Genomic DNA, 11,390 nt, shown 5'->3' on the forward strand with positions numbered 1-11,390 from the left:
TGAGGAGTTCTTCAAGGGGATGCCCAAGACCACACAGATAGTGAAAGAAGGAGCTTGGGTTTGAACCCAGCTGCCTCCAGAAGGCTCCCCGGAGGTGAAAAATAGCAACAACCTTATAAGTTTAAGTGGATTTTTAAAAGTTCATCCTTCTCTAATTTCTCTTTTGTGCATTCCCGTAATGACAGCTGGCATTTGTAGAATGCTTTCTAATGGCTCCCGAATGTCCTGTGCGGGTGTGGATGGGATCCTGGGCAGAGGCGAAGTGCCCTGAAGGCAGGACAGAGACGATTGTTCAAAGCTGAAGAAGGCTGTGGATTAGGTAACAGTGGGGTCATATCAACACCAAAGCTTCTGATTTTGATAGCTATGCTGTGGTTTTGTTAAAAAGAAAAAACTGCCTTCGTTCTTAGGAAACATACTCTGAAGTACTTAGCGGTTGTTATTAAAGGTATCGTATCTACAGCTTACTCTCAAACAGTTCAGGGAGAAAATATGGAGAGAGAAGAAAAAAGATAAAAGCACACATACCAAACTAATACTGGGGAAATGGCAAGGCTATTCAGGGGAAGAGATCTTTGACCTCATCTTGTGACTTTTCTATAAATTGGAAATTATGCCAAAGATGGTAAGTTAAATTTTCAAATAAGGTAAAAGTGTTTTCTGTGTGCTAGGTGCCATAGAACTAGACATGTATGAGCTCATTTAATCGTCACAAGAAACCTGGGAGGTAATTCCTGTTCTGGAAATAGGAGGAAACTGAGGCCCAAAGAGGAGAAGGAATTGTGTGATCACAGATGGTATATGGCATGGCTGGGATCTGAACCCCAATAAGGTGGCTCTAGGTGACACCTGCTTAGAACTCTACACCATCTCTTATAATGTGATCTAACATTATAACTAATGAAAATGTACATCTGTATTGCACATTTTTGGCTAAATATTTTTACTGCTAGAGGTCTTGGTCAAAACTGACAGAGACTCTGGCTTTTAACCACCAAGTAAGGTCATACTTAACCACTAAGTAAGGTCAACCATTTTACAGCAGTGAAAAATGGTTCAAATGGTTGGATGTCCTACCTAGGTACGGAAGTGCATGCCTATAATCCCAGCAGTTGGGAGGCTGAGGCAGGAGGATCGCTGTAAGTTTGAAAGCAGCCTGGGCTACATAGTAAGTTCAAGACCAGCCTGAACTACATGGAGAGGGCCTGTCTCAAAAATCAACATGAAAAACCAAAACTAAACAAAAAAGATTAAATGGTCTGCCCAAGGTCACATGGCCTCCAGCCCTCCAAGCATATCATACAAACACGTTCCCATTTTAGGCTTCAACCCACAGAGTATGTCCATCCAGCCTGGGGGAAAAGAGAAGCATGAGCTGATGCAGGAGCCCTAGGACTGCTCTGTCCTGTGACCTCTAACCCTGATCTCCTAAGCACTTGTGTATTCATAGTAATCATATAGCTCAGACAGTATTAATTAAGCATTTACTGGCTACCAGACCTTCTGCTCAGGTTAATTTAGCAGGTATTTATTGGACACCTGCCAGGTACTGTTCTAGGCACTGAGTATACAGCACTGAATAAAGTAGGCAAAGAGCTCTGCCCTCAGAGAGCTGTCATCCTTGTGGTGGAGACACGATAAACAGATGAGTAGGTAATTTTTTGTTCAGTTCTGAAGATTGGACGGATCCAGGATCCTTGCATTGAGCTACATCCCCAGCCTTGTTTTGTTTTGTTTTTTAATTTTGAGACAAGGTCTCACTAAGTCACTAAATTGCCCTGGCTGAATTGAGCTTGGGATCCTCCTGCCTCAGGCTCCCACAGTGCTGGGGTTACAGGCATGCACCACCATGCCCAGTGTAAATATATAATTTTAATGTCAGTGATAAGCGTTATGGAAAAAATAAGACAGGGTGATGTAAGAGTGTGGCTTTGGGGCAGAGATGACATCAGTGAGGGGATGAAGTGACAGGCTGTCCAAGGAGGTGACATTTGAGTTGAGCCTTGTCCAAATAATGAGAGGGAACCAGGCCTGCTCATCTCTGAGGGAGGAAGCCTCCAAGAAGAGGGGGCAGCCTGCATAGAAGTCTGTGGCCTGAGGGTGCTGGGGTGGGAGGAACAGCACGGAGGACAGGATGATGGGGACAGCAGGACTTGTGTGGTGAAGGGGAGGAGGTGAGGTGAGAGATGCTTGCATGCATCCCTTGAGTCCTCACTGGATGTATTTCCCCCCATTTTTTACATGAGGTAATTAAGGTTTAGGGAGAAAAATTTAAATTTCTTGCTCATCCGGGTGTGGTGGTGCACGCCTGTAATCCCAGCACTCAGGAGGCTGAGGCAGGAGGATTGTTGTGAGTTCAAGACCAGCCTGGGCTGCAAAGTGAGCTCAAGGCCAGCCTGAACTGCATAGCGAGACCCTATCTCAAAAAGAAAAAAAAAATAAAAATAATAAAAAAATTACTTGCTCAAACTTAGGAAGCAGGTGAATGGCAAAGCCAAGATATAAAGCGGCAGGAAGCCAGTCATTAGACCATCGATTCTCACACTTTCTCCTGAATCAGAATGAAGGGGGAAAATGGTCTGCCTTTTTTTTTACCTTTAGACAGGGTCTCAGTATGTAGCCCAGGTTGGCCTTGAACTCACAGTGATCCTCCTGCTTCAGCCTCCCAAGTGCTGCCATCCCAGCCTGGGAGTGGTCAATTTTAAAATACAGCCTCCAAAGCCAGACTCACAGTTGCTGTATCACATGCCTATAGTCCTAGCTACTTGGAAGGCTGAGACAGGAGGATCACCTGAGCCCAGGAATTCAAGACCAGCCTGGGCAACATAGTAAGACCCCATTTCAACTAAAAAAAAAATAATTTAATTTAAAATGCAGCTTCTATCCAGACATAGTGGCACACATCTGTAATCCCAGCACTCTGGGAGGCTGAGACAAGAGGATGGCAAGTTCAAGCTCATTCTGGACAACTCAGAGACTTAGCAAGACCTTGGCTCAGAATGCAAAGGGCTGAGAATGTAACTCAGTGTGGCTCAGTCCCTAGACTGGGGGCAGGGGCAGCTTCCTTGCTTCTGAGCCTGAGCTCCACCACCAACAAGAACAACACTTGGTCAAAAAAAAAAAAAAAAAAAAAAAAAACAGCACTCGGTTCAGGGGACCTAAAGTTCACAGGGAACCTGTACTGTCAACCAGTGCTCTCTCCTTGGGTTCTGACTTCAGCCAGGCTTTGAGAAACCTTAGCCTGGGCAGGACTAGAGGTCACCACCCATCAGTTTGGGAGCTCAGGAGGCTGAGGCAGGAGGATCTCTGTGAGTTCAAGGCCAGCCTGGGCTACATAAGTGAGTTCAAGACCAGTCTGCACTACATGGCAAGACCCTGTCTCAAAACAAACAAACAAAAATAAATCAGTTTGGGAGGACATGGCCTCCATGCTTTAAAAATGAAATAAAAGTGAGTAAGTACAGAAAATAATAATGTGCCTGTCTTGCCCTCAGAGTGATCTACATTTTATGGGACATGTTCTCATTAAAAATAGGTATGTGTGAATGTTCACAGGGTTGTCCATAATAGCAAAAACTGGAGACAACCCAGATGCCTATCAGCAAGTGGGTTGATGCGCAAACCTCAATACAGTTATGCAACAGGGATCTACTCAGCAACAAAAAAGAATGTATTCATGATACATGAATGTCAAAAATACTATGCTGAGCACTCCAGAAAGCTGAAGCAGGAGGATTACATGTTTGAGCTCAAGCCTGGGACAACTTAATGACTTAGCAAGACCCTGTATCAAGCCAGGAATAGTGACACATGCCTGTAATCCCAACACTTGGGGAGGCTGAGGCAGGAGGATTGCCATGAGTTTGAGGCCAGCCTGGGCTACAAAAGTGAGTTCATGGCCAGCCTGCACTACATACCCTGTTTAAAAAAAAAAAAAACACTATCAAAATAAAAAAAGGGTCTCAATGAAGGTTTTGGGCTCAACTGCCAGTACCAAAAAAAAAAAAAAAAAAAAAAAAAGAAAGAAAAAAAATTTAAAAATGGCTAAGTAATAGGAGAAATAAATGCACACATAATGTATATGCAACTCTGAAGTGACTAATGGAATATCTAGTAACATAAAGCAGATAGGTAAGGTGGTTGCTGCGAAGAGCAGGAGGGATCTTCTGGGGTAAAGGAAATGTTCTGCACCTTGATTATGAGAGTGGTTACATGAGTTTGCACAATTTATCAAAACTTATTGAACTGTATAACACTTAAATACAATGCATTGCATGTCAATTACACCTCAGTGAAGTCGATCTTTTCACAATGTCTATGTATACGTGCATGTCCTAGGTTGCAATGCAGAATGTGTTTCTTACTGCTGGAACACTATTAAAAAGATTGAGAAAGGTACCAAATGACCTCAGTAACATTAGGAAAAACAGACCCAATCTGGGGTCAAGAGATGCTGAGGCCGGGCCTCGGGAACCCTATCACTGGCTATCTTGGTGAATCTGGTAAAAACAGGAGGACTGGGCCCCAGAGAGGCCATTTCCTGGCTTGACCTTGGACAAGTGATTCTACTGCTTGAGGCTTGGTTTCTTACAAATCTCCCAGGGAGATAAAGATAGGGCCCTACCTCAGAAGATAGGGCAGCGTGAATATAATTAGATGCTTCAGCAGGCTGAGGCCCTGGGCACCGGGCCTGGTGCAGAGTGACTGCTCAGGGCTTGGTGGCCACAGCCATGGTCCTATCGGGGCCGTGGAAGGCCCAACCCATGGTGTCTGCTAAGAGGCCAGGGCTGGGCAAGAGTCTCTCTGGTGGCCTCACATCCAGCTGTCCCCTTCCTTCACTACCAGCCCCAGCTGTTTGTTCCTCCCTCCTAGGAAACCGGACCCTGCTCATCAGGGTCCTATTCTGGGTCCGGAATGCTGTGTCAGCATTTCCTGCATGGACTCAGGGCCAGGCAGGGCAGAGGAGGGACAGTGCAGGGTCAGCAGACCTGGCCGGGAAGAGAGAACATCTCCCCGCACCCCCACTTCCCCATACTCACACCCCCACCAGACTGAGCCACCAGGAGGGGACAGTGGGAAGGACTGGGAGATGGGCAGCCCCTCCCCCAGCTCACTGCCTCCCTGTCCCCTGACCAGGGCCCAGCAAAGAGGGCTATTCTGGGAAAGACACCTGTTGTTCCAATTCTCATCCCTGCCCCCAGCAGGGGATCAGAGATTCAGGCAGAGACAGAGCTAGAGAGACAGCAAAACTCACAGGGCTTGAAGCCAAGGAACAAAAGACGGAGCCGAGCGAGAGGGAGACAGAGATGGAGAGCAAGACGGAGACTCAGAGATGTCCCAGAGAGACGGAGAGGGACAGGGGCCATCCCGAGACCCTCGCAGACCGCTAGCAGTCATGTTTACCAACTAAGGGGGAAAGAAAGACCCAGAACGCAAGGGACCCCCCCAGTGTCCGGGAACTGAGAGGAGTAGTGTCCTCCCGCCCACCCCAGCCCCCTTCCCAAGAATTTAAATAGGTCAGAGCCCTAGAGCAAGAAGGAACGAGGGCTGGGGTGGGGGCGGGGGACAGCTAAATTAAGCCTAGGAATTAGAACCACCTTCCCAAAGTGCCTGCTTCCAGGGTAGCAGGAGGGGGTGCTCCTTCGGTGGACTCTGTTGTCAGGGACAAATCGCTGATGTCAGAAGACAAAGTAGCTGAAGATCCCCCTCCCCATTCTGTAGTCCCAAATCCTACTAATTCTCTGTGGTAAGAAAGAAGACAAAAAAAGAGACAAAGTGACAGTCACCCAAAGTGACAAGGAAAGAGATCTCGCCCCTCAGAGACCGCCAGCAAACAGGACAGAGACATTCAGAGACAGTCACTCAGAGGGACCCAAGAAATAGCCCAGAGACCGCTAAGCCAGAGGTACGCACCGTTCGGAGGAACTGGACCTCGTCCTCGCCCTCTCCTCCGTCACCCATGGCGTCGGGGCCTGTGAAGCCGGGGCTGAGGTCGGGGGGATGGCGGGAGCGGGGCCCCAGGCAGGGCGGGTGGGCTGGGGGCGGGCTGGGGTCAGAGCCCTCTGGGCACCAGAGGCACCCGGCGAGGTGGATGGAACTGCGAGGAGAACACGCGTGCTGGACAGAGATGGAAGGAGGTCTCCGCCCCGCGACGCGCATTGGGCCAGGATGCCCAAGCCACGCCCACTCGCTAGAGCCCCGCCCACAGCCCGCAACCCTCTGCACGAGGTGCAAGAGCTGAGGGTCGGTGTCTGCAGCATAGTTGCACTCTCTCCACCCCCGCGGGGAGCAAGGTGCCGTCGTTGTGCCATTTCACAGAGGACAAACTGAGGCTCTGAGCTGGGAAGCCCTCGCTCACGCAGCACAGCCAGGGTGCTCTCCCGCATCTTCTCACCTCCCGCTTGTGATTCCAGCACTCTGGTAGGCTGAGGCAGGAGGATCCCAAGTTCAAGCCCAGCAACTTAGCAACTCAGGGAGACCTGGTTTCAAAATTTAAAGAAAGAAAAAATATAACAATAAGACAACCATTGGTGAATTCCTACCATCTTGTCTAGTGAAACTCTGTATTGTCTCTAATGTTTTATTTAATAAATTTTATTCTCTTTAATGGTTTGAACAATCTTCCATTCTTGCATCTGGTAATCTGAGCAACGTAGCTGAAGATAACAATATGTAATATAACAACCACTGTTAATTCCTATCATTTTGTTTTGAAACCCTGTATCATTTTTAATGGTCTTGCTTTGTTTTGTTTGTCTGTGATGTTGGTATGTTGCTATTTTTTTTTACTACTGTCTTTAAAATTTTATATATATATATATATATATATATATATATATATATATATATATATATAGGGTTAGGCCCGTAGCTCAGTGCGAGGGCCCTGGGTTCAATCCCCAGTATAGAACAGAAAGCAAAAGTGATGAAGAGCGAAGCCTCTAAGACAGACAGTGTGAGTCTTAAACACAGCTTTCAGTCACTTGGCCACCTTGGACAAGTTACTTAGCTTCTCCATGACTTGGTTTGCTCATCTAGTAAGGAGAGTATTAATGGTATCTACCTCACAGGGTTGTTGAGAGAGTTAAATGAGAATTTATTCACTGTGCTTGAAGCAGTGCCCACATGTGGTAAACATGTGAAGGTTGCTATGAAAATTGTGACTATTACAAAGTAGCTGATGAAGCCTGAATAAGAACCTTAGCAGATGCCTTTCATCCACCTATTGCGTTTCAGGAGCCAAGCTAATATTTTATTATATCTCACTTAGTTCTCACAACAATCCTGCTGTTATTCACATTGATTAGAGAAGAAAATAAAACACGTGGTCTCTGCCTGTATAGCATTAAGGACACAACCCAAATAAATCATGTATCAAATGGGGGAGAGGGAAGGGGGAAAGAAAAAAAAAATAAATCATATAGTCCTCATAGCAATACTGTGAGGTACATCCTCCAGCTGTGCCCCTCTGTGTTGTGTTATATTGTGTTTTGAGACAATGTCTCACTATACAGTTCAGGCTGGCCTTGAACTCACTGTGTAGCCCAGGCTGCACTCGAATTTGCAATGATCCTCTTGCCTCAGCCTCCTGAGTGCTGGGATTACATACAGGCTTGGGCTACCATAACCTATTTAGGGTTCTTAACCATTATGCTTTACTACCAGGATATTTGCATAAAATCTACTTTTCTTTTCTTTTTTTTTTTTTTTTTTTTTTTTTGGTCTTTTTGAGACAGAGTCTTGCTATGTAGTTCAGACTGGCCTTGAGCTCACTTTGTAGCCCAGGCTGGTCTCGAACTCGCAATGCTCCTGCCTCAGCCTCCCCAGTGCACCACCATGCCCGGCTATAAAATCTAATCATAACAAAAACCCACTTGCCATGGCCAGACTCCATCCCCAAGCTTGGGTCCAAAGGATTCTTTTTGTTTTTTTTTTTTTCCCAAAGGGTTCTTTCCTCCCCTCTCCTCCTCTCCCTGTCTGCAGCCAGGCAAGCCACCCCTTCATGCAGACGAACACCGGGGACTCTGTAACCTGGGGAAAGAGCTAGGTAATCTGTTCCCTGTGGCTCACCATGCTGCTCCCTAACTGCTCTGCGCTCTGGGGGTCCCAGGCAGGCGGGCTATGGCAGTGTCCTAGAACTGGCAGCTGTGGACTCTGCAGGCCTAGAGCAGGGACTCCACACTCCTGGACCTTAGTGCCAGGCAGGCAGGTGACTTTGGGACTCAGGGCTCAGTTTCCTTATCTGTCAACTGGGCTAATTTGGAAGAGTCTCTATGGTGTTGTGAGGAAGGCTTTGTAAGGATGTCAAAGCCAGGTGTGGTGGCGCACACCTGTAATCCCAGCACTCAGGAGGCTGAGGCAAGAGGATCACTGTGAGTTTGAGGCCAGCCTAGGCTGCAAATTGAATTTAAGGCCAACCTGCATAATGTCTCAAAAAGACAAAAAAAAAAAAAAAAAAGGGAAATCAATTAGAACCTACCGGGGCTGGGGATTTAGCTCAGCGGCAAAAGCGCCTGCCTGGCAAGCGCAAGGTCGTGAGTTCGGTTCCTGGTACCAGAAAAAAATCAAAAAAACAAAAACAAAAAATTAGAACATACCGTATGATAACTGATTAATACAAGAGTCTATTAAAATTATTATTAGCATATAGTATATATATTATTATATAAAACAATAACCTATAGTTCAATGAAATTGAAAAGTGCTATTGAATGTATAATAGATTGCTAGGTGTTGCAGAGTTAAACACTGATGCTAATTGTATTAAATATCACATAAGTTTGAACTGTATTTTTGAATCCTGTAATTAATTATGCATTATGTGATATATTACATATTTATGTTACTGTAATTATGCAGCCCAGTATAATTTTGTTATATCTGAAAAATTTTTTGTTATATCTCATACATCCTATCATATGTAATTGTATATTAAATATTGTTGTCCTTAAATTTTTATACAAAATTGAACATTATTCCGTGTCTGTGAACTATAGTTAGTATTTCTCCGCTGTGTCTGTCATCACTGTGTGTTTATCCACATGGCTGTGTGGGCACCTGGGTAGCGCAGTGGTGACTTTGCAGGACTGCTTGATGATAAACGCCTTCCATTTAGTCATGCACTGCCCCGTGGGTGAGCACCCAAGTGCTCCTGGTTCCCTGAAAAGTATCCCCCCGCCCCGGGGAGCTGCGGGAGAAGGTTTTGTGCACACACTATAGAGCTGATGATCAGTGACAACCCATGCACACGGTTTGCCTAAGTGGTGCCCCCGGGGGATGGCTGTCCCGTTATTGCACAAGGGCCCAGGTCCCCATATCCCCAACCTGCACCTGGCATTTTCCAACTTCTAATTTCTGCCAGGCCCATGGGCTGACGCACTGCCCTTGTAACTGGCACCTCCCTCATCAGCAGCCAAGGATGTCTCCCATCTTCTCAGGTGTCTCAGCGTTTCGGGGCTCCTTGTTGCCTGCTCGTGCTCTTTGCCCACTTTTCTATCAAGGTGTCTGGGTTTTTTCCTTCTTACTGACTTGCAGCAGTTCCCTGGACATCCTAGATATTTTTGCTTTGATTCTAAACATTGCAAATACCTTGTGCCCTCCTGTCATCTCATGTTTGTCCCATGGTATCTGTGCTGAAAGAAAATCCATATTTTTTATCAAATGCATCATTTTTCTGCCCTGTGGGTCTTTGCAGTTTGATTCAGAAATCTTTTCCTGTGTGGTCATCAGTGTTGTCATTGTTGATAACAACCATCCCGAGGGCCGAATGTCTCTATCCAAGAAGCAGGGATTGTTCCAAGCTCCCTCCTTGTGGGTTTTCTGGTTCCCCAGAGCCTGGCAACTTGCACACTATCAGCCGCTCAGAGGGAGCAGAAGCAGCAGGAGATGGGCCAAAGAGCTGCTCCGGAAGGGGGAGAGAGATGGGAAGGAGGTGGGAGGAAAGAGCATCTCAAACTATGTACCTCAAGGGATACTTTTGTTTTCTTTTTATCAGTACTCGAGACTGAACCCAGGGGGCTTCACACTGAGCTGCATCTCCAGCCTTTCTATTTTTTATTTGAGGACAGGGTCTCACAAAGTCATTAAGTTGCTCAGGCTGGGCTCAAACTTGCAATCCTACCGCCTCAGCCTCCCAAAGTGCTGTGATTACAGGTGTGCACTACCAAGCCAGGATGATCTGTGTGTATTCTAAACAGAATGAGCTCCATACCTGTCTTAATGTTGTGGTATTGAAAGAAAAAGAAAAATTTAAAATGATTTCTTTTGGCAAGAATAAGAAAGAAATAAAAATATATTTCTGAGAGGGTTGTTTGGTTGAATCGATTAACATACCAGGTTTGGCAGAATCATACTACTGTACTGTGACTCATTTATTCAATGCTTGGGTGCTAAACTACAAAACTGTACTGTTTATGTTTACTAAAAGCCAACTGCTCAGATATGCACAGCCGGGGTGGTGCCTGCTTAGCACGGTCAAGGCCCTGGGTCCGATCACAGAAACAAAATATTCACTGTGGCATTACTCCTAACAACTCCAAGGGAGCAACTCAATTGTCTATCACAGAAAAGGATCAGTGTATCATGGAAATGTCACACAATAAAAGACTATACAATAAGGGTAGGCAATGGGGTCATGAGAAAAAAGTTATCAATTAAATCATTAAGAGATCACAATATCACCAGGCATGGTGGCACATGCCTGTAATCCTAGCACTCGGGAGGCTGAGGCAGGAGTATCTTTACGAGTTTGAGACTAGCCTGCGCTACAAAGTGAGCTCAAGGCCAGCCTGGACTGCATAGCGAGACCCTGTCTCAAAAAGACAAAAAAAAAAAAAAAAAGAAAGAGAGAGAGATCACAATGTAGTCTATGGCCACACCGCCCTGAACATGCCCAATCTTGTCTGATCTTGTAAGCTAAGCAGGGTCGGGCCTGCTTAGTACTTGGGCAGGAGATCACTATACGAACATGGTTTTACTGAGATGAATAGGCGTCCCCTACACTCTGGGAAGTGAAACAGCAGGTTATGAGACAGTATATATGGCATTGCCAATTTTATATTTTCAAAAACACATTAATGTACAGATCAAGAAATTGTCCAGAATGCTATACTCTTAGATGCTGAGCATGTCTTTCTTTTTATTTAAGAGTTTTTGTTTCTTTCTTTGTTGTTTACTTTCTGTGCTAATAGGGATTGAACCTGTGGCCTTTAGGTCTTCGAATAAGCTACAGGCCCTGCACTTATTTTTCATTTTGAGATAAGATCTCACTAAATTGCCCAGGCTGGGCTGAAATTTGACAGTCTTCTTGCCTCTACCTCCCAGAGTGCTGAGATTACAAGCAGGCACCATTACACCCCAGCTTTAAGAGTACTTTTTGACTTGTAAAACGT

The 11,390-nt window shown here is 45.8% G+C and overlaps 1 protein-coding gene across 1 annotated transcript in view; it reads right to left on the bottom strand.

Annotated features, from left to right (window-relative positions):
* Ryr1 (ryanodine receptor 1 (skeletal)) overlaps nucleotides 1-6,043 on the bottom strand; it is a gene marked incomplete in the record, with an annotated part of 120,312 nt that extends 114,269 nt beyond the window's left edge. The window contains 1 exon segment of the mRNA XM_013522408.1: nucleotides 5,914-6,043. Within this exon segment, the coding sequence (XP_013377862.1) occupies nucleotides 5,914-5,961 (48 nt within the window).
* Nucleotides 6,044-11,390: the final 5,347 nt, after the last annotated feature.

This window comes from Chinchilla lanigera, unplaced genomic scaffold (assembly GCF_000276665.1).
Source record: "Chinchilla lanigera isolate Chin_1 unplaced genomic scaffold, ChiLan1.0 scaffold00067, whole genome shotgun sequence".
NCBI lineage: Eukaryota > Metazoa > Chordata > Mammalia > Rodentia > Chinchillidae > Chinchilla > Chinchilla lanigera.